A 27,500-nucleotide genomic window follows, 5' to 3' on the forward strand; every position below is an offset into this window, starting at 1 on the left:
AAATCTTTACTTCCACGTGTAATTCTTTACATTTACTTACATTAAATTTCGTCTGCCACAAATTTGCCCAAGTCTGTAGGCTGTTCAAGTCCCTCTGTAATGATTTAACAGATTCTAAATTATTTTCCAATCTGCAAAGCTTGATATCACCTGCAAAATCCCCAGGTTGTTAGTTAAATTCCTATCCAAATCAAATCAGTTATTAGTCTTAAACACCTCATACAGTTGTTTTTGTCTTTGCGAGAGTTTAATTTCCTACTAATTCCAAATTTTGGTATGTGCCTGCCCTTCAGTATATGTAAAACATTTTCAAACCTGTTCTACTGTGCCTTGACTATCTCCAAACTCAAAAGCTTATCACAGTCCCTCCTCTGTAGACTATACTGTATCTGCTCTGAATTTGCCCTATCAAAGTTAAATTTAACAGTTTTGGTCTTTACTTCCTCACTACTCAAAAACACTGAGAATCATATTATATATTACTAGCTGTGTAAGCCCGTGCTGTTAAAAGCTTGAGCTCCTAGGAACTATTGAAATCGTCAGAAAAAAAATTGAAATGCATAGTTGCCGGTTTCATTTTGTGGACGTGCTCACCCCCCTTGTCTATCAGCAGCTAAGTGAGTTTCTCTCTCATTTGTCTTTCCTGGAATCGCTTTCTTTCAGCTTCATGCTGTAGGCTCATACTTCTTTCTTCTTGTGACTTGTTCACTTGGGGCCACCTTGCTGGCTCTTTGAGTTTCATGCTCTAGCCTCGTACTTCCGGGCTGCCTCGCACTTCCGTCCCGGACAGACAGACACGCACACACTTCCACACATAGACGTATATATATAAGATTGTCACTTGACCCTAGTGGTTCAATTACCTGTCCATCCTTAATTCCATCCCAGTTACAAAATACTAAACCTGGATAGGCCTCCACCTGTATTGAGTATTTAACATACTGGCAGAGTGGTGGCTCTGAGGCTATGGATCTGCACTGGCAATCGGAAGGTTGTGGGTTCGAATCCCGTAAATGTCAATAGGAACTCTGCTCTGTTGGGCCCTTGAGCAAGGCCCTTAACCTGCAACTGCTGAGCTCTTTGAGTAGTGAGAAAAGTGCAATATAAATGCAAAGAATTATTATTAAAGAATTATACTGTGTTAAAAACAGTCACTATTTACATCCAAACTTCTGCTCTTGTGCTCTGCTATTGCATGGTAAGCACCATTAACATTTGGGCAGTTAAAGTTTCCCATGACTGTAATATTCCCCTGCCTTTTTAATATTGCTAAACTGAAGAAGGTTTGCTTTTAAATTCAGTTTGACAAACAGCAACCCCACTTCCTCTTATGATCTGTTTATCCTTCCTAAAAATGTGCAGCCCTCTGTTATACTCATCCCAATGTTTGTTATTTAGCCATGTTTCTGTTATTGCTATAATATCATACTTGTACTACATTCAACTCCGACTCCCTTGTTTTTGATACTTATGGCAGTGCCAGGTTTGTCCATTCTCTACTACAATGAAGGCCAGTGAATTCCTCCTACTTTTCAGCGACCGTGAGCTTGAGTTGCTGGATTGAGGTGCATCTCCTCTAGATATAGCCTTTAAGGAATACTTGCCTCTTCCAAGCCATCCTCCAAAAAATCCAAAATCCAAAAGGACTTGTATTACACCGCTCACATAATTAAAATTTGGCTTTGGGGCTACTAAAACAGCTCAACTTTTTTAAAATGATATTTAAATGATTAAACTAAAAATTTGATTAAAATACTAGTTATTTTACTCCTTTTGGCCCCTTAAGTTCATATAAAATTCTCCCCCTCAACTGCCTGCTGTTTTTCTTTTTTTAAGGTTAACTTTACTTTTCTCTGTCTGTTCTAACTTTGCACCCCTCTTATTCCTTACTTAGAAGCTCTCCACTCACACCATTTGTATTCCTTCTTATTAATGAACACTTATGCAGTCGGCCTCTGAATTGCTTTGCTTTCCTGACTATTAAGAACTATTCTATACAGTAAACACTTTACACGCTTCTTCCTTCTTACTAAGAAAACGTGCTTACTGAAAAACAGCTAGTAGTCATTTCCTAATTCTCTTGACTTGTTCTACAGCCACTTGTGCCTGCTCGGTGTTTCCTCACTAAATGAATATCTAAACACTGCGGAGCCCCTTTCTTAACAACTTTGAAGTCAGCCGCCTACCTATACCTAAAACGAATGCTTCTTTACTTATGAATGTGTGAGCCTTCACTTTCTACTAGCGTTAACGCTTAACTGTGAGAGTTATATGGTGCCCTATGCAGTTATTTTATAGGCCTTCACCTTTTTCCCCACTGAGTAATCTCTGTTACTTTTAACTATTTGACACTACAACACTGGTTATTTACACATTTCCTGGTTTCAGCTACTGCTTACTGCCTCTCCTCACTGATGCTGGTTATGAATACAAATAACAAGAGCAAGTGCAAGTATGTTTTCCAAACACATCTCTAAATACTCAGCTACTTTTGATCGGTGAGGGTGAAAAATAAAACATAAAAAAAAATCTTCTCAAGGGAAAAATAAGCTTTAAAAAATTCCAGTCAGCTGCTTAGTGGCAACCAAAAGACAAAGATTTTAGGAGCAAAATTAGTCTTTTAATTAATTCACACCTCAGAACACAAAACTCTCAGCACTTTCACTCGCAAGGATTACATCAGTCTTCAATTATTAGTATAACATAAAATTTAACATAAACATCCTTCCATCCATTTTCATAACCTGCTCTTCTGGAACAGGGTCATGGGGTAGCCCAGACCTATCCCAGAAATCATCAGTCGCAAGGCACAAACAACACCTGAACAGGACACCAGTCTATTGTAGGGTGAATACTCCCACATGCTAAAGCTAAGTTACCAACAGTAATTCACCTAATCTGCTTGTCAGTGCATGGTGGGAGGAAACGTGAACAGCGAGGACCCAAAGGAAACCCATGTTGACACTGGGAGAACATGCAAACTCCATGCAGGAAACAGCCTGGGTTCCAATTCTGGTCTCCTTGTTGAAAGGCAGCAGACCTATCACTACACCACCATGCCTCCCATAACATAAAAATATGTAACCTATTTCTCGGTAGAAAATAATATAACAATAATTTAAGCCATTTTAATATTGAAATTGATAGTTAGCATATTTATGTTACTACTCAAATGTTTCTGTTGTCTATCGACTTTTCACTGAATGTATGAAATGCAGTTACCTTTCTGTTTCTAGTATGTATGATAAGGGTAGGCATGGTTGTGAAATTGACAGATAAATCAGCTTTGCAAAGAAAATTCTGCAATCATTTCACCAGACCGAGGAGGTGAAACTGGAGCCAAGTCCGCATATGAATATTTTGATTCACTGGTCAATTTACATTTGTATCTTGACTACTGCTCACAAGTTATGAGTAATGACTTACAAATGCATTTGCAAAACTAAGTAGACTCAAAATTACTCCTGCCAAAAGGACGTCTTTAAACCTCATTTCAAGTTTACTTTAAGGCTAATTCATGGAGTTACTTCTGTAGTCAAGGACAACTGCCTGTGCTGTAAGGTCACCCAGCTTGAGTTCGTTTTAGTGTCCCATTTTAACTTGGGTCATCCCATTTTAGTCTCAAAAGAGCAAAAGTCCAAGGTAGTTTCTAACATGTTGACTGTGTGGTATCTTCCCACATGTCCCCTTTTCCAGTTCTCCTCATTTTTATATTCTATCTATTGCCCATGGAAAATCCCCTGTCAGTGTAAGCTTCTATCTAGTACAGTATTTAATAACAATGATAAAAACACGACTAGCTACTGATCAGATGCAACAGCAAATGTTGTAATGTACTATGGATGGGAAACTTGAACATGTCTTGGGTCAACATCCAAGCTCTCATCCAACTCCAAATAGTCTACATGAGCTCCTGGTACTATGTAAATTTAAGATTGGGAACAGCTGTAATTGAGACATAACATCCAGGTTCAAAATTCTAAATGTGCAAAGCTCATGTTTATTGACCAGATTCCTTATAGGAAAAAAATGTGCAAAAAATAAAATCCACAAATAATTCATTATAGAAATTAGTGCTTTTGCTGAAGTTAAAGTAAAATGAATAAATACTTTAAAATTCAAAAGATCCCGAGCCATTGGGTTAGGCTTCTCCACAAGTGCCTCGCAACTTTCTGTCTCTCTGTCTCCCCAGCTCACCTTTGTGGGTTTGCTTAGCTTGAGGCAACACTGATAGCTGTGACCACCTTCTCCCAACTGCAGGCGCATCTGCCAGCATTGGCCCTAGCTGACATGCACCAAGCTGGCTATCCGTCTTCCCAAATGCTCTCATACCACGCCCTGGATACTTCAGAGGATCTGTCACTACCCAATCTGCACTGCCTGCTCAATCTGTGTGCGTATGTGTATCTAAGTCCCAACAAGTCTCCAACCCAACAAGTCAGTGTGGACACCTCTTAGAGTACCATGTGCTATGCTTCCTATAGCAGCCCGACAACTGCTTCTTTTCATCTGTACTGCTCTCACTTGGTCTCCTACTTTTGCTTTAATGTTACACAATTTCAGTACTTTTCCTTCTGATCGTTCTCATTCTCCCTCCTTGTACTGCTTAGGCTTTCGTCTTTAAACTGTTGCCGGTTGTAGGTGACTAAGTATGTGCCACAGGGCATTAACAAGGCAATATTTTGATTTACTGGTCAGCTTATTCCTCCATCTACACATATGGTGACCCAATTAGACAAAATAAAGTTTTTGCACAGAGTTGCTGCGCTCAGTCACCATGTCAAGGCTCAGGGTAGATTGGGTTAGCATCAGTGCCTCACATTTCCCACACTACTTTGCAGTCCCGTTGTTCAACATAACTGTGTAACAGAATAAGCAGGTTAAGGAAAATGATTGTTGGAATTTTGATCTTTTGAAAAATATTGCAAACATCTTTTAAAAAGTACATCAAAAACTGTAGTCTCCTAAATGGCTTGACCATTTCCAGCACTATCTTGGTTAATGTATCCACCTATTTTCTGTGTGTGCTATATTTTAATGAAATGATAAAAGAAAGCAGATGCATGCTATTCAGTTATAGAGAAGGTATTTTATCAGTTTATCAGTATTAACTGTTAGCATGATTTCTAGGATCAGTTTCTTCTCACTTGCATATGCTACATGTTAAAATAACAATTACAGTACATTAAATAATTGTGTGTGTTGACTTTTTAATAATGCTTTCAGAATTCCTGATGATGTTTTATTGATTAATGCCTCACTTGCCACATTTACTTATAGACAGTTACAAAACATTAATTGTAATAGCAAAAATCACAGATCATTTATTCTAGTCAAGGGAATTAAAAAGTCACTTTTTATTAGAAGTGATCACTTTATGATTGCTCAGTGCTGCAGTACAAATTAAACTGTACAGTAGACAGGTTACCATTAAATACTGCTACAATTAAGTCTTAAGGGCCACCCTCAATGACTAACACACAAATGTCAAAAGACATTAATAACCTTGATATTCCAAATTAATAAGGAATAACTAAACATTTAACAGAAAAAAATAATCAAATCCTAAAATAAGAAGAAAAAAATTATAAACATTTAATCAATAAATAAAGAAACTAATTAGAAACCAATTAACAAAATAAACCAAAGGAAAACTAAAAGAAAAACACTTAAACAGAAAACAATAAACAAATCTCTAATTACTTAAAACAAAACTCTAATTACTTAATTCCAGAACCCAAAGGACTATAACAATATTTTAAACTTAAATTCCAAATTGTTTTATAGTGTAATGCTGGTACTGGCAGTTTTTTCTGATTGCTTACAAACAATTTCTGAAATGATAGCACATTTTGGCGAAACTCTACACATAAACCCTGAAACACTAGCACAAAGTGAATACAATGCACAGCAGTCTCCTGTAAATGGTTTGAAAAGTATTTATTAAGTAAAAGACCATCAACACTATACAAAACCAACTGCAATACTAGGAAGATACAAATTAAAGAACAGCTAGGTAATTTCTCAAAAATATTATTATAAAATTATTATTATTAAATTTACCCAACCTCCATTTTACAAAGACATTATCTTTACTTAAATACAAATAAAATAACATTATTACAGGAGCACTACGGTTTCCAACATTATAAATTGAGCATACATGCTTCCAACATTTAAAACAATTTTTCAACAGTAAGAAGGGCAGGTAAATGACCATGGATAACATTTTATAAGTAACAAAATACAGAGGGTCAAGATAACCAAAAAAGTCAAAGAATCAAACTTCTGTTGGTGAATATTCACATCATAGCCAATTGGGCCAACGTGCTTTGGGACTCATCCCTTCATCAGGGCCAGACATCTCTTTAAAAATATTAAAACATACTCTGAAGAAGTGATATATACTATTAAACCTTAGCAAAGGTAAAAAGTTTTCAAAGCACTTCTCAGGCCAAGCACCTACAAGTCTGGTTAACGGACCCCCTCCCCTATTTAAAGGGTACTGAATTGAAAACAGGTACTGGTGTGCCCATAAATCCCACAAATTTATTAAATTAAGATTTCGTTAATACCTCTAAGTCTGAGAAGTGTAATACAAAGGAATAATATTATTATTATTATTATTATTATTAATAATAATAATAATAATAATAATAAAATTAAAGATAAAAATATTAAAAAATCTCAACACAGTTAATTAAACATATATTATCAAGTTACATATGTTTACATATGATCCCTCTATATTTGTACTCAAAAGTAAACAGTAAAGGACAGAACAATCAATTAATGAAAACACCATCAAAAATATAAAAAAACAGCTGCAATACTATGAAGATGTAAATTAAAGAACAGCTAGGTTATTTCTCAAAAATTATTATTATTAAATTTACCCAACCTCCATTTCACAAAGATATTACTTTTACTTAAATAGAAAAAAAAAAACATTATTACATGAGCACTACTGCTTCCAACATTTTAAACAATTTTTGAACAATAAGAAATCCAAATGATCAAGATAACCAAAAATGTCCAAGAATCAAACTTCTGTTAGCAAGTATTCATATCGTAGTCCATCGGGCCAACGTGTTTTGGTACTCAAACAACTAAAAACTAAAGACACATGATTTTCACATCTTATTAAAACATATGAAAACATACTCTGAAGAAGGAATATTTTTCTAAACGTATTTAGGCATTTCTTCAAAATATATGCATGTAGTCAATAAAACATACAAAGGAAAAATCAAATTCATTTTTTCAATAACAAATACATGTAACCCTGTGTTTGGGCAGGAACATACTGTATTATATGCTTCTAGGCAAAAAAATACAGAAGGTGATGCAGAAAAAGAAAGGAAAGAACTAAGGAGGAATACAATTAGGCAGCGTCCTGTGTCCTGTTTGGGTCTAGCCTTGGCACCTCATCTACATCACAAGAAATGTTCTGTCTGTCAAGACAGCGGGGAAAGTATCTTCTGGAGTGATGTATCCACCCCTGGTATGCCTTCACATCTATATCTACACAGACCTCCTCCATTGCCTGGAGAAGTGGCACACATCTATATGGCTGGCAATCATACACCTTCCACCTCCATAATAAGAAGAATTCTTCAATTGGGTTTAACAATGGAGAGTATAGTGGGAGATATGGCACAGACATTTGTGGATGGTTGATGAACCAATTTTAGACCACAGAAGACTGGTGGAAACTCACCGTATCCCAGATGATAACAAACCTAAACAGCTGTGGTCCGTTCTGATGGTCATCAGGAATCAAGATGTGGTACAGTGGAACCTCGGTTTGCTAGCATAATTCGTTCCGGAAACGTGCTCGTAGTCCAAAGCACTCGTATATCAAAGTGAATTTCCCCTTAAGAAATAATGGAAACTCAGATGATTTGTTCCACAACCCAAAACTATTCATATAAAAATGATTAATACAAAATATAAAGTAAAAATACATAAAAGAAATTAATCTGCACTTTACCTTTGAAAAGAATCATGGCTGGTGTGAGTGAGTTTCTAAACTCTTGTGGGATTGCACCCAACGGGACGACACGCGGAAGAGCGTCCCAAAGCAATCGCAGTCTCCCAGCGCTGTAGCAGTTCGTTGTAAAAGCGAATCCGAAAAGATTGCGGACATGCTATATGCGCCAGCCGTCGATGGGTGATACAAGGAACAAGGAACATTATAAATGTGCAGGGCCCTGCCTGACTGCTGTGTCTGTGTATAAATAACCGCGCTGTTGCTGTTTCAAGCTGAATAAAGCTGGTGTTGCTAAAGTACTGAGACTCAGCTTCATGTTTTAGGGTGCAAGACGGGGACTCACATGTCACAGCACACATGCGCGCGCAAGCACACACACACACACGCACGCGCGAGCACACACACACACACGAGCGTGCGCGTGCACACACACATACACACACACACGTGAGCGAGCACACACACATATACATACACACGCGCGTGCACACACAGTCACAATGCTAATGCTGTAGTAAACAGTATACGCTCGTACGGATGTTGACTATATGAGTGAGGCACGCCGACTCAGACGAAGAATAGGAGATGATTGCCCACAATCCCGCAGCGAGAGAGAGAGAACCATCAGCTCAGTTGTGATCACATGACGCTCAGCAGACAAAGCGTATACATACTACTCGTACTGCAAGACCTCGCTCGTTTATCAAGTCAAAATTTATTAAAAATTTTTGCTCATCTTGCAAAACACTCATAAACCAAGTTACTCGCAAACCAAGGTTCCACTGTATAGGGTGTTGAGAGATGTTATAATGTGGTCGGAATTGTATGGGCAAAGAATGGCATGGTGATTTAAGACCACATTTTGTCCCATGGCAGCACACATACAGTATAATGTTACCCCCTCGCTATCCTGGAACAATGATAATAGAATGTTACTATGACATTTCTTCCCCTGCGCCTTGTTCTGTTCATGTTGAAACCAACCTTGTCAACGTAGATGTAGTTCTGATGCACTCTGGCAGCATCTAGCTCCACAATTCTCTGAAATAGACAAGGCAAGAGCATTACAAAGCACTCTAAACAGATATGGAACAGTTAAAACTGTATGGTGTAACAATGCACTGTTACTGCATACAGTAAGTATTACAACAATGACAAAAAAGCAAGAAAAAGCTCACCTGAACAAATTCATAGCACAGTTCTTTTACTTTGCCAGAGTTCCTCTTAAATTGCACTCTAAACAGCTGCTTCATTCTGATTTAATGCAGTTGAAGGAGACGGGACAATGCTGACAAACTAACCTGTCTGATATTACTGAAGGTGGTGGTATCTGAGAGAATATGATTTTGAAGTTCTCTCATTGGAATGCTGTTATTTGCCAAGACCATATTCACAATATGCTCCTCCTGCTGTGGGGTCCCATCACAAACAAGAACTAAACATGTTGTTCATATATTGATAACATCAGATGTACAATAAGCAAGGGGTATTTGTGTACTTGCATATTAGGTCACGTCAAAAATTACTTTTACAGTATTTTTAGTGCAGTCATTTGTGCAGAATACCTGTTTATTGCCATAGTGTACTGTACATTTATTCAATTCATTGTACAATTTATGCATTTATTCAAGCATAAATTGTTAAGAAACAAATGACACTGCTACATTTTAATATGTCCTCTTATAGAAAATCCCTGGAAACTACTGATTTTAATAGACTATGAATATCCCTAATAAAGTTTGCTCAGGGAGTTAATGACAGCTCAGACTAGCCCAGAAGCCTTTCCTAATGTGCCTGTACAAATATTATTTTTCCTGATCCATACATTTTTAATTCTTTCGCCCAGTGTAAAAATAAGTCTAATAAAAACATATTCTTCCAGTACACTATTCAATCCATCCATCCATTATCCAACCCGCTATATCCTAACTACAGGGTCATGGGGGTCTGCTGGAGCCAATACCAGCCAACACAGGGCACAAGGCAGGAAACAAACCAGCCCACTACAGCACTATTCAATATTGTTAATAAATTGTACAGCTGTGTACATGATCTGCCTACTTCAGATAGTTTGTGATATGACTGTTTTTTAATAAGCTTGTCAGAAGGATGTGAACCTTTATGTTGTAAAGAAACTAATACAGAGATTGTGATTTGTTGGGTCCATGTGTGAGTATGTCATATGTTGGACTGTTACAACATCCTGACTTGGATGCTTTCTTGCACCAGTAAGATAGAGGAAGATTCGGATTTCAGTTGGATTAACCATGTTGTTAAACTGGAAAAGCAGACATAATGAATTCCAAATGACTGTGTTCAGGTGCTTGCTGGATTTTTAGGGCTGTAGAGGAAATGTAGCTTGAACCAGCAATCATTTAATTTCTATTGAACCCTCTTTTAAAGCATTATTGTGATTTTTTGTGTTTTGTGTACTTATACCAATGCTATTAATTAGATCTCAAGTTTCAATCACTTATTTACACATTGAAGTGTACTGTACAATATGTAATTTAAACATTAGAATGCAAGGGCAAACTTTTTTTTTAACTTATAAAATATGCTTCATTTTTTAACACAGTTTCTTGAGACAAATTAATATACACTGTATATACTGCTCAAAAAATTAACGGCACACTTTTTAATAAGAGTACTCAGTAGTTTATATGGCCCCCGCATGCTTGTTGCTATGCCTGAACACGTTGGGTATGCTCCTAATGAGATGACAGATGGTGTCCTGGGGGATCTCCTCCCAGATCTGGACCAGGGCATCACTGAGCTCCTGGACAGTCTAAGGTGAAACCTGGCGGTGTTGGATGAACTGAAACATAATGTCCCAGAGGTGGTCTATTGATTTTAGGTCAGGCGAGCGTGGGAGCCAGTCAATGGTATCAATTCCTTCATCCTCCAGGAACTGCCACATGAGGCCGGGCATTATTGTGCACCAGGAGGAACCCATGACCCACTGCACCAGCATAGGGTCTGACAATGGGTCCAAGGATTTAATCCCGATACCTAATGGCAGTCAAGGTGCTGTTGTCTAGCCTGTAGTGGTCTGTGCATCCCTCCATGGATATGCCTCCCCAGACCATCACTGACCTACCACCAAACTGGTCATGCTGAAAGATGTTACAGGCAGCATAAAATTCTCCATGGCTTCTCCAGACCTTTCATGTCTGTCACATGTGCTCAGGGTGAACCTGCTCTCATCTGTGAAAAGCACAGGGTGCCAGTGGTGGACCTGCCAATTCTGGTATTCCATGGCAAATGCCAATCAAGTTCCACAGTGCAGGGTATTGAGCACAGGGCCCATTAGAGGACGTCGGGCCCTCAGGCCACCCTCATGAAGTCTGTTTCTGATTTTCTGGTCAGAGACATTCACACCAGTGGCCTGCTGGAGGCCATTCTATAGGGCTCTGGCAGTGCTCATCCTGTTCCTCCTTGCCCAAAGGAGCAGATACCGGTACTGCTGATGAGTTAAGGTCCTTCTACGACCCTGTTCAGCTCTCCTAGAGTAACTGGCTGTCTCCTGGAACCTCCTTCATGTAATTGAGACTGTGCTGAGAGACACAGCAAACCTTCTGGCAATGGTATATATTGATGTGCCATCCTGGAGAAGCTGGACTACCTGTGCAACCTCTGTAGGGTACAGGTATCGCCTCATGCTACCAGTAGTGACACTGACCGTAGCCAAATGCAAAACTAGTGAAAAAAACAGTCAGAAAAGATGAGGAGGGAAAATGTCAAGGGCCTCCACCTGTTAAACCATTCCTGGTTTGGGGGTCGTCTCATTGTTGCCCTTCTAATGCACCTGTTGTTAATTTCATTAATACCAAAGCAGCTAGAACTGATTAACAACCCCTTCTGCTACTTAACTGACCAGATCAATATCCCAGAAGTTTCACTGATTTGATGCTATACACTGATTAAAAAGTGTTCCTTAAATTTTTTTGAGCAGTATATATAAATGATTAAGAAAGTAATATCAATAACAAACTGGTTAAGCTTGCATATGATAACAAGATAGGTGGATTAGCAAATAATCTAGAATCTGTTGACCCACTATAACATACAGGCTTAGGCATATTTGTAGCAAGTGAAATTTAACGTAAGTAAATGTATGGTATTACACATAGGGAGTAAAAATGTATGAATACACAAAGAGAGGTCTGACACTTTAAAATACTGCTTATGAGAAGGATTTAGGAGTAGTAGTTAACTTGTCACTTTCAGCTTCCGGACAGTGTTTAGAAGACACTAAGATTGCTATCCGAATGTGAGGTTATGTTGCATGATGTGTAGAGTACAAGTCAAAGGAGGATATGCTTAACTTCATAATGCTTTAGTCAGGCCTTAGCTGGAGTACTGCATGCATTTTTGGTCTCCATGTTACAAAAATAAGTAGAGGTTCTAGAAAAACTCAAAGAAGAATGTCTAGGCTGATAAGGGGATGAGTTTGTAGAAAGATTAAAAGAGCTGAAGGAGTTAAGAAAGCTGATCCCGACACTTTTTTGAAATACGAAAGTGTGTTGCATCCTGCCATGGTATGACAAGAACATATTACCTGCTGGCTGATCTGCTTGCAATGATAACGGGTACCATAATTATAAATCCTTTTTTCTTCTCGGCCACTTTCTGTTTATGTTTTTTTTTTTTTAACTATTCTAAAGGAGACTGTTTAACATCATACCCTTGGTTTATTGTTATTGTTATTATTGCATTAGGGTTTAATATGCTTATCCAGGGCCCTGGGTTTGCTGTCTTAATATTTCAAGACTGTTGATGATTATATTTTATGCTTATAGTATTTAGACTTTATTGGCAATAGATATCTCTACTTTTTAATACTCAAATGCCGCTGCTGGGGGGCTTGTTTTGTTTTGGACGTGCTCTGTCTCTAGGTATGTCAGAGGACTGGGACTTTGTGAAGTGGGGTCCAGCCTCAAATGGGGAGGCAAAATGGGGGGTGGGGGGATAAGGGGGGGAGAGAAAGAGAGAAAGCTATCTCTAATCTATCCTTTTAATCCTTATAATTATAACTTCCAACATAACAATAGGCTGCATGGCAATAACTTGTGGGAAAATTGGAAATTAAGGTTAAAGCTGTCTCACTTCCAGTTAAGACTACAAAAATTCAGAATCAATGTCTCCACGATGGGAAAGTTAACTTTGTGAGCTGGAATGTTAAAGGCCTGAATCACGAATTAAAGAGAAAGAAAGTATTCTCTCACCTAACTGTTCTAAACGCAAAAATAGTATTTTTACAGGAGACCCACTTATTAAGCAAAGATCAGTTCCAGCTGCAAAAAGACTGGACTGGCCAAATGTTCCATTCCAGCTTTACAAAGAAAACTAGAGGTGTGGGAATTCTTATACATAGAACAGTCTCATTTGTAGCATCAGATGTAGTATCTGATCCTGAAGGGAGATATGTGATTGTCATGGGCAACTTATTTAACTTTAAAGTCATTTTGATAAATGTTTATGCACCCAATGTCAATGATAGGGAATTCATGCAAAATGTATGTGCATCTATTCCCAATGTGAACACTCATAAAATTATGATGGTTGGGGACTTTAATTGCATTTTAAATCCACTCTTAGATACACTTAGGTCCATAAATATTTGGACAGAGACAACTTATAAATTACCTAACCAGCCAAATTACTAGAATAGATCAAGAACATGCCAGGTGTCCAAGTGAAGCTCTTCATAGGAAAAGACAGGCTCTGCATTCAGAGCTCAGCCTCTTAAAAACCAAAGAAACTGAACAACTCATTTTTAAATCAAGACATCATTACTATGAACATAGAGAGAAAGCTAATAAGCTCTTAGCTCAACAAATCCACAAGCAAGAAGTTCGCAATACAATCCCAGCAATCACCAACATGAACAGAAATAAAATCATTGACCATAAAAATATAATGCACACATTTAGAGACTACTATAAATCCTTATATTCTACTGAGCTCAAAGAAGACAACACACAATCTAATGCATTTCTGGATTCATTACATATACCACAAATAGATACTTTTATTGCAGAGGAATTGGATAAACCTCTGGCACTATCAGAATTACTAGATGCTATAAAGTCACTTCAGAGCGGGAAAGCAGCAGGCCCTGATGGCTACCCTGTTGAATTTTATAAGAGATTCTCCACTCAGCTAGTTCCCCTCTTGTTATCAACATTTACAGAAGCTAGAGACAATCAAATTCTACCTCAAACTTTTCGCCAAGCATTAATCACCGTCTTTCCAAAACAAAACAAGGACTTATCCCAATGTGCATCATACAGACCAATTTCATTTCTGAATAATGATGTTAAGATACTCTCCAAAAAAAAAGTGTGCTCTTTCCAGTGAATTCTCAAGCATACAATATTAGATTGGACACCTTTCCTTTTATTATTGCAGATCAGTTTAAATACCTAGGGGTAAATTTCACAAGTAAACATAAATCTCTTTATCAACAAAATTTTGCTGTCTGTATGGAAAAAATTAAGCAAAACTTGCATAGATGGTCAACCCTCCACCTCACTTTAGCTGGAAGAATTAACGTTGTTAAGATGAATATCCTTCCTAAACTTCTCTTTTTATTTCAAAACATTTCAATATACATCAATAAATCATTCTTTAAGCAATTAGATTTAACCATAACCTCATTTATTTGGAACTCAAAACATCCATGTATCCAAACAGCAACCCTACAAAGACCTAAGACAGAAGTTGGCATGGCTCTGTCTAACTTTCAGTTTTACTACTGGGTAGCAAACATACAACCTATAAAAACCTGGACACAAATAGATGAACATACACAGGCTTGGTCAGCAATAGAAATAAAATCCTGCAGTACTTCTCTGTATTCCCTGCTTTGTGCCCCAATAAATGCAAGTTATCGACAATATACTAATAACCCAATTGTGCTTCACTCACTCAGAATATGGAACCAATGCAGAAAGTATTTTAAGATGGGGAGTTTGCATGTTCTCCCTGTGTCTGCGTGGGTTTCCTCCGGGTGCTCCGTTTTCCTCCCACAGTCCAAAGACATGCAGGTTAGGTCGATTGGCGATTCTAAATTGGCCCTAGTGTGTGCTTGGTGTGTGTGTGTGTGTGTCCTGCGGTGGGTTGGCGCCTTGCCCAGGGTTGGTTCCCTGCCTTGCGCCCTGTGTTGGCTGGGATTTGCTCCAGCAGACCCTCGTGACCCTGTGTTTGGATTCAGCGGGTTGGAAAATGGATGGATGGATGGATTTTAAGATGGAGAATCTTTTATCTGTAGCACCTCTGCATGAGAACCACCTTTTTCAACCCTCGCAAACATATGCAGTTTTTAATATCTGGAAAACATTTGGGATTAAATTGCTTAGAGATCTTTATATAGACAAAATCTTTGCATCCTATGAACAATTATATTCCAAATTTAATTTTCCAGCAACACATTTCTTTCACTATCTTCAAATTAGAAACTTTGTCAAACAGAACCTGCCTGATTTTCTCCATCTCCCACCTTCCTCTATGCTGGAAAAACTATTGCTCAGTCTCGAGGACTCAGCCAGCATTTCTGCAATATATAAAAATACTTTACAGTCCCTCCCTTTCAGAGATCCAAGAGGACAATGGGAAAAGGATCTCTCACTCAATGTATCAGAAAAGGAGTGGAAGGTAGCAATGCAGAAAATTCATTTGAGCTACATATGCGCAAAGCATGCAATTATTCAATTCAAAATTATATATCGAGGGGCGGCACGGTGGCGCAGTGGGTAGCGCTGCTGCCTCGCAGTTGGGAGATCTGGGGACCTGGGTTCGATTCCTGGGTCCTCCCTGCGTGGAGTTTGCATGTTCTCCCCGTGTCTGCGTGGGTTTCCTCCGGGCGCTCCGGTTTCCTCCCACATTCCAAAGACATGCAGGTTAGGTGGATTGGCGATTCTAAATTGGCCCTAGTGTGTGCTTGGTGTGTGGGTGTGTTTGTGTGTGTCCTGCGGTGGGTTGGCACCCTGCCCAGGATTGTTTCCTGACTTGTGCCCTGTGTTGGCTGGGATTGGCTCCAGCAGACCCCCGTGACCCTGTGTTCGGATTCAGCGGGTTGGAAAATGGATGGATGGATTATATATCGAGCACATCTGTCTCGCTTGAAATTGTCGAAAATGTTTCCAGGGCAAGATCCAACCTGTGAACGCTTCAATCAAGTTCCAGCCTCACTGGTCACATGTTCTGGGCCTGCACCAAATTAACATCATTCTGGACAAAAATTTTTAAGTGCCTTTCAGACAGCCTTAGTGTCACAATCCCTCCTAATCCACTAACAGCTGTGTTTGGTGTCCTTCCAGATGGGCTTAAAGTGGAGAAGGACATACAAACTGTGATTGCCTTCACTACACCATTGGCACACAGACCTGATGTTATTTTGGTGGAATTAGGTGGATAGGATGGTAATCTTTGTTGTACTGAATGACCTGTTCTCATCAAAGTTTCTCTAATATTCTAATGTTCTAAACTTAAGGGGCCTCATGTATAAATGGTGCATACGCACAGAAATGTTGCATAAGAACGTTTCCACATTCAAATCGCGATGTATAAAACCTACACTTGGCATAAAGCCATGCACTTTTTCACGGTACCTCATACCCTGTCGTACGCAAATATCATCATGAAAATGATATCACGTATACTTCTCAGTATTTGAATTATTCAGAGAGCTGTAATATTACGAACATAATGGATTCTGTGTCCTGTTGGAGGAAGAGCACGTAGTGATTCAGACACATAGAGCACATATAAGATCAAATACAGTACACAACAAAGCATTTAACGTGCTACTTTGGTTATGATGGGATTTGAGAAACTAGTAAATTAAACGATTTTAAGATGAAGTTTATGATGTTCTTTTTTAATGACAAAATAAACTACGTGATTAAAGTGGAAATTTCGAGATTAAAGTTGACATTTCGTGCTTTTTTTGCACTGTGTGCCTTTTTTTTCACTGTACCCTAATAAGCTTTCATATGACACTCAGACGTTGGGCTACGAGTCGCCTTTTCACGCCGACTTTGATATCTGACAACTTTTTTACTTCGGCACTGTGCGACTTTGTGAACTTGAGCTTTCGAGTTTCTCTGACACGTTATGTCACTCGATCAACTTCCTTTTGTTGCTTATATAACTGTTTAAACCAACAAATAGTACGTTTTTCTTTGCCTCCATTTGGTATTTGCTGAATTTCTTCTATTTTTCCTCGTACTTTTGCCATTGCCTTTTCACAGAATGCTGGGCTTAAGGGCTATTTATATTGATTTGCATATTCAAAGAGGCGTAATTCTGGGAGGAGTTGGGGTGGGACAGTAAGCGCGTGCGTTTATTTCCACGCTGAGCGGGATTTATGTAGCGGAAGAACGCGGAAGTTGGCGAACGCACAGATTCCTGCATCTGGATTTTTCTGTGCGTAAGCACATTTTGGCTTTTGTGCTTACATCATGTTATAGTGCGAATTCTACCCATGGCGTTATGCATGAGGCCCAAGGTCTTTACTGTAGTAAGCATTTAGAATGAACGATTTTCCAGTAACAATGTGATTTTCCCCCCTTGCTATCCATATTCAAGCCTTAATGTGGATCATTGTCTTCTATCACTGATAAGAACAGTCTGTTCTTTGTAAATGCAGCAGATTAACTTGCTGTGAAGCTTACCAAAAAAAAATAAGCACCTATACTTAATATATACTGATAATGGAGTGTTTCAGAGAACAGATCAGTTAAGCCGTGTATAGTGAAAAACTAGGTAGATGAAAGAGGAAATAAAAGACTCATATTTAGCTATCATAATCAAAGAGGGTCAGGCATTATAGTGATGTATACTTACGCTCTGAATACTTTCAAAATATTGATGTCTTTTTCCACAGGTTCAAAATCACAAAATACTTTGTGGAATGCCATCACAGCAGGAATTGGAATCAAGGATAAAGAGAAAAGAGGGATTCTTATTGATCCTAGGAATCCAGAAGAAATCCTTGCAGATGAACTTCCTCCAGTGGATAGTCCTGATGCTATGGAGAAGACGGCCATCAGGTTGGCTAGAAGACTTAAAGTTCTTTTATTTTTTGACATACTGTATTTTCAGTTTCATGTATGGTTGGTATTTTGCACCAGGTTCTGTACGAGGTAATCAGAGGTTTCTAGTTGTTTTATTTATTTATGATTAGACATTGTATTTTAGTGGATAAAATGTTCTTGTGTATATATCTGGTATATAGCATTGGTAGCTATGTTTGATTGTTTTGGTTACATTTTCTTTACCTACAGTATGTTTGGCTTAGGACTGTGTTTATATATTTATTTTGTATCCGTTAATGTTTATGGTGGTTTTTCTCTTTATTACGGGTTGATATAAGGCTCAGGTTGGTGAATGTGTTGCTTATTTTGTAAATTGTTCAGCCTTTGTCTACCTGCTAGTAAGTCTGAGAAGACTGCAGTGCTTGCATACAGGATCTGTTTATCCATCCTGGCTTCAGAGTAGCAATATGGTTGGCAGAATGTTTTCAATTTAATCAGTTTCTTATCACAGATTCTTTACTGTATTTAACCAGACTCATTGCTTATTCTGGAATTATTCAGAAACAAAGTTAACCAATTTTGTATTTGTACTTTTGAAGAAATTCTGTATTGCTCTCACAATTTTTAACATGTAGAATCTATTGTTTATCTAACTTACAAATGAAATAAGCTTGGACACAGATGTAAATAATAATTTATCATGCAACAGAGAAGCTATTTTGTCATATTTTACTTTATGTGTATGTTTAAGGTCATAATCAGGAGATTATGAGAGTAAATAATAAATATTAGGTAGCAAACTCCTGCCAGTAAGGTCCAGAAGGTGAATTTGATGCTGTGTGTAAATCACTAATTTTTCCTTAAGTTCTTCAGATGTAAAGAACACTTCTAGAAAATATTTCCTTAAACAGGGATTTAATTAAAGAAAATAATTTTCTTCTGTTTGTGAAACTGAATTAAAAAACATCAGACATCAATTTTCCCAGGAACTGGATTTGTGAAGTTCTAGGTACTGTATTTCTTTCAGTATTGGGTAAATACAAGGATTTGTCGCTTCATTTTTGAATTATTAGTCACTAAGTTCTGTCTTTAAATGTCTGTATTTAGCTCTTAGGCACTGGTTTCTGTATCTGTTCATCTTTAGACAAGGGTTTCTATATATTGTAATGCAAAAGTCAGTAATTATGGTGTGTAAAAGAGGGACAAGAGGGAGAAAAACGTTTGGGGTAGCCACTCTGTATACTTGGCTCAAAATACACTATAGAAGCAAAGAGTAATCACTAGGGACTGAGTCCAATCAGAGCCGATAATACAGTACATAGAACAAGTTGGCTTTTTTAGAGGTTAGACAGGAAGGGTGTGCTTATAGGACCGGAACTGGAAGTGATGTCATGCTTCGGAGGGTCTGGAGAAGAAGGAACAGAGACAGAATTAGTTAGCATACATAACCACCCCCTCCTTCAGTGTAGAAGTACAATCACTTAAGCCGTTTGACTGCCTCCCATTCGCACGGAAGCTGACAGGTGTTAAACATACTGTACAGTGCAGGTTTAGGATCTCATTCTATTTACTATTTCATTTGACACTGGATTATGTGAATAACTGCCATGAAGCACTCATGCTGCTATTAAGCACTGGATTCTACAGTATGTCTGGTTGGCTTTAATCATGGTTTTATCACTAGGCATGTGTTTATTTAGAAAATGATATAGTGTGTAGTTGACATGATACATTTTCTCTGTTCATGCCTAAGAAACTGCATAGAAATCTGTGTGTTGATAAAACTGGACCCATCAAACACTAGGATGAAAAGAAAGAAAACTGAAGTAATGGATAGAGGTTTGTTAGGCTTTACTCAGTTTTAAATATCATTTTATTTCAGGCCAAAAAGTCTACCAGTAATAGTTATCATACTGATATTAAGTTTACACTTTTGTATCAGATGAATTTCAGTTACTAAAATTCCATTAGGGAACAATAAACAAACCTATAGCTTGTTTTTTTATGATTCACATGTGAGAATATGCTTACAGGTTTTGTGTTGTCTTGTTTGACTCATTCTTATCTCTCGTCATTTATATTTTCTGAAGAAGCTATCCAGGATTTCATGTTTGCTGTGTAATATATGTTCAGTCTGCATTTCTGAACAATCAGTTGCTGGTTTCCTCTATAGTGCTGTATTAATATTGTTCCAACTTACATTGAAACGGATAATTGGTATTGCCTGAGTACTCCGATTCACAGGGAATAACATAATTTGGCCCCTGCAGGTAGCCTATCATACTAAAACCATGTTGTTGAAGTGAAGCTCACAGTTGAATAATGGCTCTCAGATAAAATCTGGTTTGCTGCAACTGTTTTGCGAGCTCTGTCTGTCAGTGCTATGATTCCAGTTTCTATTAATAATTATGCTGTATTTTTTTATAGAACTATGCTTTGGGAGCACACGGTGGCGCAGTGGTAGTGCTGCTGCCTCGCAGTAAGTAGACCCGGGTTCGCTTCCCGGGTCCTCCCTGTGTGGAGTTTGCATGTTCTCCCCGTGTCTGTGTGGGTTTCCTCCAGGTGCTCCGGTTTCCTCCCTCAGTCCAAAGACATGCAGGTTAGGTGCATTGGTGATCTTAAATTGTCCCTAGTGTGTGCTTGGTGTGTGTGTGTGTGTGTGTGTGCCCCGTGGTGGGCTGGCGCCCTGCCCGGGGTTTGTTCCTGCCTTGTGCCCTGGGATTGGCTCCGGCAGACCCCTGTGACCCTGTAGTTAGGATATAGCGGGTTAGACAATGACTGACTGACTGACTATGCATGGGTGTGTGAAATTAACTGGTTCATTATTTTTAATTGTTTATTGGCTGATGCATTTAGACTTGTTAAAGTAACATTTATTATTTCCTTGGGAAATATTAATGACCATCTGAAGGCCACTTTTAATTATTGGAAATTGTGCTTTTGGGATCCAAATATTAACACTGTATCTTTCAATTTTAACCACCTTGCTTAATCGACTAATATTTCAATATCTGATTCTTGGCAGTTATCTATAGTCTTATGAAAGAATACTGGCATGGGCTATCAGTTTGAAAAGAATGATATGAGAAAATTTTATTACATCTTTTGTGAGATCTGTAGGCTGCTTTACTTGTCTAACAGTTTGGTTTCAGAGCAAAGTGGATTGACTTTTTGATGAGTAATGAAATATCAACTAAATGACTTGTAAGAAAATGTAACTGGCAGTTTATATCATTCTTGACATTGATAAAGTAGATTTATCTTGAATACCTTTTAGTAGGAAATTATAGGGGCACCATGGGCTACCCTGTTTTTGTATGGTTGTTTTGTTTTTGATAGCATTTTTTTTCTTGAAGAAAGCTGTGACTCATGCTTACTCATGCTTAGTAGTGTTGTGCCTAACACGTCTCATTTACAGACTGGAAGGTCTGGAAGAGACAAGAGGGGAGGCACGGTTTGATGCTGCAAGGGTTTGCTGAATCGCCTTTTGTCTTTACGGCTGCAGGCAAAATTAGAGGACTGTTTATTTTTAATGCCACTCTCAACTACATCCCTCCAGAAACCTTATGGTAGGACCCTGAATTGTAAAATATAAGGGTGACACAGGAGGTGGTATTCACAATTTACTTTTTTCTCGGCTTTGGTTCATTTTCTTTTTAGGGTTATCATGGCCTATCATTTGCTATTTCAAGTAAATGTCAATCAGTATTATGTGATCTTATTTGAGATTGTAAGCACTCTTTATTTACAGAAAAAGTACAGAATGTTTTGCCTGTGTTCTTTCCACATCATGCAAACTTTAGCTGGAATTAACTGTTGTCTTGTGAACAAGAGTAGAAAAATGCATGTTACAGATATTTTTGCAACAAAATCCACTATGCCTTGTAACTGCCTTCTGTGATGAATTATTTCCATTTATCTAATTTACTTTATTTACACTTGTTTTCTTAATGTGTTTTCTTTTTGACATTACTGTTACAGTATGCCTAATGCTTTGGACTGTATGTGAAATGCAGCATTGCATATTTTCACCGTGGAGTGTACAGTAATATTGCTCAGTGTGAATTAAGCCATACAATTACCATAGCAGTATGATCATTGTGTAAATTTAATTTTTTTTTAATCATTCTTAATCAACTAAGCATCATTTCTCAAAGGGAGAAGAACTAGTAAAGTTCAATCAAAAGTAAATTTCCTTGGACAGTACAAGTATGTTTGAATGTCAGCCAGCAGAGGGAGCAAAACAGCTGTAATTTACTTGAAACCTCCTGCTTGTCCCTCAAATTAACATTTTTGAAATACAATGATTAACTATTGACTTCTTTATACATTACCGTCATGAACGATTGTTTACTGCAAATCTTTATTTATACATAAATTTCTTTTACAAGCAAGATCTATGAAGTCACACATTTTTAACAATACCATCAGAATAAATGTTCTTTGAAAGTAATCTGTGTAAAACAGAACTTATTACCTACAATTGTAGTCTAAAGTTAAGTAATACAATGTAAATCTGCTTCAATATTTCCTAGTAAATTCAAGGCTATATTACTAGCCTGATGGCTGAAAAAAGGAAATGTAATCTAAAACAGGAGTTCCCTTATCTGAAAGAATAAGCTATTGATTGACGCAAAATAACAATGCTATTTCTCTAACAACAGTATATATAAAATAAAATCCCACTAATTCTCCAGAAGTTTCAGAATTTTTTTGTCAATGATGGAGATGTGTTAATCAAGGCTAATAATCAATAATAGAATCAAAGCAAAACTCTGCCACACACATAATATAGTATAGTAAAGGATATGACTCCTTTATTCAGACACACCACATCAACAATTGATTCAATTGCCAATGTTTGTAAATCATGTGATCTTACAATTTGACATAATGTTTAAATGTTTATATCTATTCTAAACACTCTAGCAAATACAGGTATAATTACACCTGTCAAAAAATTAATTATTTTAAACTGCCTAGTGATGTACTATATAATTTGACTACTTGTTCCCAAGCTCCTCAAAGGCATGAATGAAGTTGATCCAACAGTTAAATAGTAATCAGATACTGAAGGATTAAAGTGGAGACAAGCAGGAAATGCTTCTATGACAGGAACCAAAAAATCTCTTCTTTATACAGAGTGTCTTAGGAATCTTAGAAATTGAACAAGAAACTCTTACTGCTTTCAAAAAGTGTGTGGTTGAGACGTTGGGACATCTGTACCTCAGTCTTCCAAACCCACGGTACCGTGAGCAGAGTTGTGGGGAAGCTTGAGCCTATCCCAGCAAGAAGAATAGGCCACAAGGCAGGAACCAAGCCCTGAACAAGATGCCAGTCCATTGTAGGGTGAACTCACTAGCACACACCCTCCCACACACACGCACACACACCCACACGCACACACACACACACACACAAGTGCCAATTTAGTATCACCATTCCACCTAACCTGTCAGTGGGAGGAAAATAGAGCACCCAGAAGCAACCCACACAGAAAGAGAACATTCACACTACATGAGGTGAGGACCCATAACATGAACCCCAGCTTCCTTGCTGCAAGGCAGCAGCGCTACCACTGTACCACCTCACAATGGGACAACTTAGCTTCTAAGTATACAAACAAGATTAATGGACTAATTGATCTCTTTGTGTATATCAGTTGGGAAAGGCGCTATATAGCGCCCGACCCAGCACAGACTGAGGCAGAGACACGTGCTTAAATAAAACACACTTTTATTTTTCTTCAGCCGTGGGGCACGCCTTCCCCGTGTCCCACAGGCCCAACACAGTCCCAAAAGCACTTAAATATAGCACACCAAACAACACTTTCCTTGCACTTTGGCACCACCACTCCTCCCAGGCAACCTCGTCCTCTTCCTTCCGATTCTGGCTCTCGAGTGGTGGTGGCTGGCCTTTTTTATACCCCACCCGGAAGCATTCCAGGTGCTTGATCACCTGGCCCTAATTGCATTTCCGGGTGGGGCTGAAGATTTGACCAGCCGTGCTGCAAGCTCCATGCAGCTCCCCCTGGCGGCCATCCAAGCCCCCAACCAGGCTGTGGAGGACTCCATCTCCCATGGAGCCATGCGCCAGGTTGCAGAATCATCGTCTGCCAGGGAGGCTGCCACCAAGCGTCCCGGGGGAGGTATTGAGCTGTCCATGGCAGCTCCCCTGGAACAGATGCAGTAGGGGCGTCCCTGCCGGGCATGGTACCCGGCTGTCTATTACACAGTCTTTTTGTGTTTGAAATCACAATATAAAGACATGTCAAATTTCTGATTGAGATATAAACAAATGTAAGCCTGCTAGAAACTGTATAAGCTTTTGTTTATTAAAAAAAGAAAACTACAGTATGTTCCAGTTTAAACTAATGGTGTATGATATAAAGAATCTGCTAATGCACTAGACACTCTTAAAGAAAGTTTTTCTGTATCAATTCAGAAACAATGATTTTCTGTTTTGATGGAAAGTATACTAGAAATACTGTATATAAAAAAAGGCAATTGACAAAGTACCCGCAAAATAAATGTTGTTGGCATAATCTGTTTAATCATCCTTTTACATAACTTACTTTTTAAAATATTCACTAAGTTCTTAATTGCCAAAATATAAAAAAAAAACAAGCAAGCATTAGTATCTTAAGTCAAGACTAAATTCGAATGAAATTGAAAAACAAAATCTTTTTTTGATTTCTGAGATATATATTTAATATGAATTTCAACATGGGCTAACAATCTAAAGATTTGGGATTAAGAAATGTTTGACACAGCTTTTTGGAAAATAAGACAGCCAGATTGACCAATGTAGGCTATAATAATAATCATAATAATAATAATAACAATAACAACAACAACAACAACAACAACAACAACAATAATAATAATAATAATAATAATAATAATGGTACATTTTATTTATATAGCACTTAAGGTACTTAAGATATAAATAGTTTCTGCATAGAACAATAAACAAATAAATCCAGGATATACAAAGCATTAAATAGAATAGAAGAAAGAATATACTAGAGTATAATGGTATATTCAATACTAAAAGAAATGCCTGAATAAATCACATCTTTTTGTGATATAACATACACAAATATGCATCTGGACAGAGAGGTAAACTGAAAGAAAGGGCAGAATGTTAAGTTAAATTAAAAGCCTTCCTAAACAGATGAGTTTTAAGTTGTTTTTTAAAAGAATGAATGGAGTCAGCTGATCTAATTAATTTTGGGAGGTCATTCCAAAGTCCTGGCCCTGTCACCCATAGAGTGCAGGTTAGTGTGGGGTACAACAAGATTGCCAGAATCAGAGGACCTTAGTGAGCAGACAGGAGCATAGTGATGGAGAAGGTCACTGAAGTTGTCCGGTGTAAGTCCATTTTAAGCTTTGTACGTTATTAATAGAATTTTATAGCCAATCCTGTAAGACACAGGGAGCCATTGGAGACGAAGCAGGATGGATGTGATGTGTTCACTGTTGCTGGTTCATGTAAGAACTCTGGCAGCAGAGTTTTGAATCAACTGGAGTTTTGATATAAGATTTGAAGGGGCACCTATGACGATGCGGGTTCGGCTCCATGCTCCCATCTGCTGTTCGGGAGCCCTTGAACCCTACACCGTTGGTAATGTTACCGATGAGCTAGACAGTGAGGCAATAACATAGCAAGGGGATGGTACAAAAGTGCAAAAGTGCTTTTATTTAAAATCCAACAAAACAAAAACAAAGTGTCCACTAATAAATAAGTGCAGTGCTTTATCAAAAGAGTCATTAAATAAATAATCCATAAAACAAACGTGGAGGTTTAAAAAAGAACAAATACAAAAATCTTATAAAAGCAACGAGGTAAAATAGCACAGGAAGCAGTCCTTTAAAACAATTACAAGCCTGGTGCTTCTTTCACACTAGCGTCTCACCTGCTTCTCCCGTTTGGGCCCTGCAGCAGGCGAGACACTCTCTCTGCAGCTGACCTTCTTTCACTCATTCGCATAGGTCTGGAGGCCTCCCAATCCCTGGCTTCAGTCGTACACTCATCCCAGACCCGAGACTTACAGTAACTTCTATCCAACGGCCAGGACTCCCACGCTGGAGATTATCTGCCCAAGTCTCCTGACTCCCGCTGTCTTCCACGGCGAGTCACCTCCCTCGCTAGTCACTCCCACTCTTCTCAAAAATGTTCAGCGGGAGCGACTACAATCAACTGCCCTAGGTGTTAGATAAACACCTCGCTAGGGCCCACAGTCCAGCTGCATTCGAGCCTGCTCTCGCTCGTTCGCTTGATCTCCTTTGTGCTCTCTCTCTCTCTCACACCGGCTTTCTCCTCACTTCCTTCCAGCAACCTCCATCTCTTTCTCTTTCCGTTCATCTCCCCTTCTAGCCGACTCGCACTTCTATATATGTCAAGAGGGCATAGCAGCTGCGGCAAATTAGCAGCCCCAGGAGCAATCACGGATGTGAGCAGTCTCTCACCTGTGCACTTAGGTGAGAAACGCCCACATCGCAAATCGCCCTGAGAACTGCTTCAGCAACACAACCACCACGCTCCCTTGCTAAGCCGCGAACGCGGTGATTATTTATTTAAAACTGGCCTTTGCTGAGAGTTGTGGACCCATTATACACCAGCACCTCCCAGTAGGGAGTTACAATAATTGACGCTGGATGTGATAAAAGCATGGACAAGTTTCTTAGCATTAGAAAAGGAGAGGAATGAGCAAACACAGGATATGTTATGGAGGTGGAAGTAAGAAAGTTTCTTAATGTGGTTTATGTAGATGGAGTAAGAAAGGGAGGAATCAAAAATGACACCAAAATTCCTTGCTATGTTGTTATCGTGTACAGTAATCCCTCGCTATATTGCGCTTCGCCTTTCGCAGCTTCACTCCATCGCGGATTTTATATGTAAGCATATTTAAATATATATCGCGGATTTTTTGCTGATTCGCGGATTTCTGCGGACAATGGGTCTTTTAATTTCTGGTACATGCTTCCTCAGTTGGTTTGCCCAGTTGATTTCATACAAGGGACGCTATTGGCAGATGGCTGAGAAGCTACCCAGCTTACTTTTCTCTTTCTCTTGCGCTGACTTTCTGTGATCCTGACATAGGGGGATTGAGCAGGGGGGCTGTTCACACACCTAGACGATACGGACGCTCGTCTAAAAATGCTGAAAGATTATCTTCACGTTGCTATCTTTTGTGCAGCTGCTTCCTGAAATGATATGCTGCACAGTGCTTCGCATACTTAAAAGCTCGAAGGGCACGTATTGATTTTCTTTTGAAAAACAAACTCTGTCTCTCTCTATCTCTCTTTCTCTGCTCCTGACGGAGGGGGTGTGAGCTGCCGCCTTCAACAGCTTTGTGCCGCGGTGCTTCGCATACTTAAAAACCAAACAGCCCTATGAACTCCTTTGAAGAGGAAGATATGTTTGCATTCTTTTAATTGTGAGACGGAACTGTCATCTCT

The 27,500-nt window shown here is 38.6% G+C and overlaps 1 protein-coding gene across 3 annotated transcripts in view; it reads left to right on the forward strand.

The window, feature by feature from the left end:
* LOC114653083 (dual specificity calcium/calmodulin-dependent 3',5'-cyclic nucleotide phosphodiesterase 1C-like) overlaps positions 1-27,500 on the forward strand; it is a 930,233-nt gene that overhangs the window by 303,583 nt on the left and 599,150 nt on the right. For all 3 annotated transcript variants that reach the window (XM_051929365.1, XM_051929364.1, XM_051929366.1), the window contains exon 3: positions 17,886-18,051. In XM_051929365.1, the coding sequence (XP_051785325.1) occupies positions 17,886-18,051 (166 nt within the window). The remainder of the gene's footprint in view (positions 1-17,885; positions 18,052-27,500) is intronic.

Source organism: Erpetoichthys calabaricus, chromosome 6 (assembly GCF_900747795.2).
Source record: "Erpetoichthys calabaricus chromosome 6, fErpCal1.3, whole genome shotgun sequence".
NCBI classification, from domain to species: domain Eukaryota; kingdom Metazoa; phylum Chordata; class Cladistia; order Polypteriformes; family Polypteridae; genus Erpetoichthys; species Erpetoichthys calabaricus.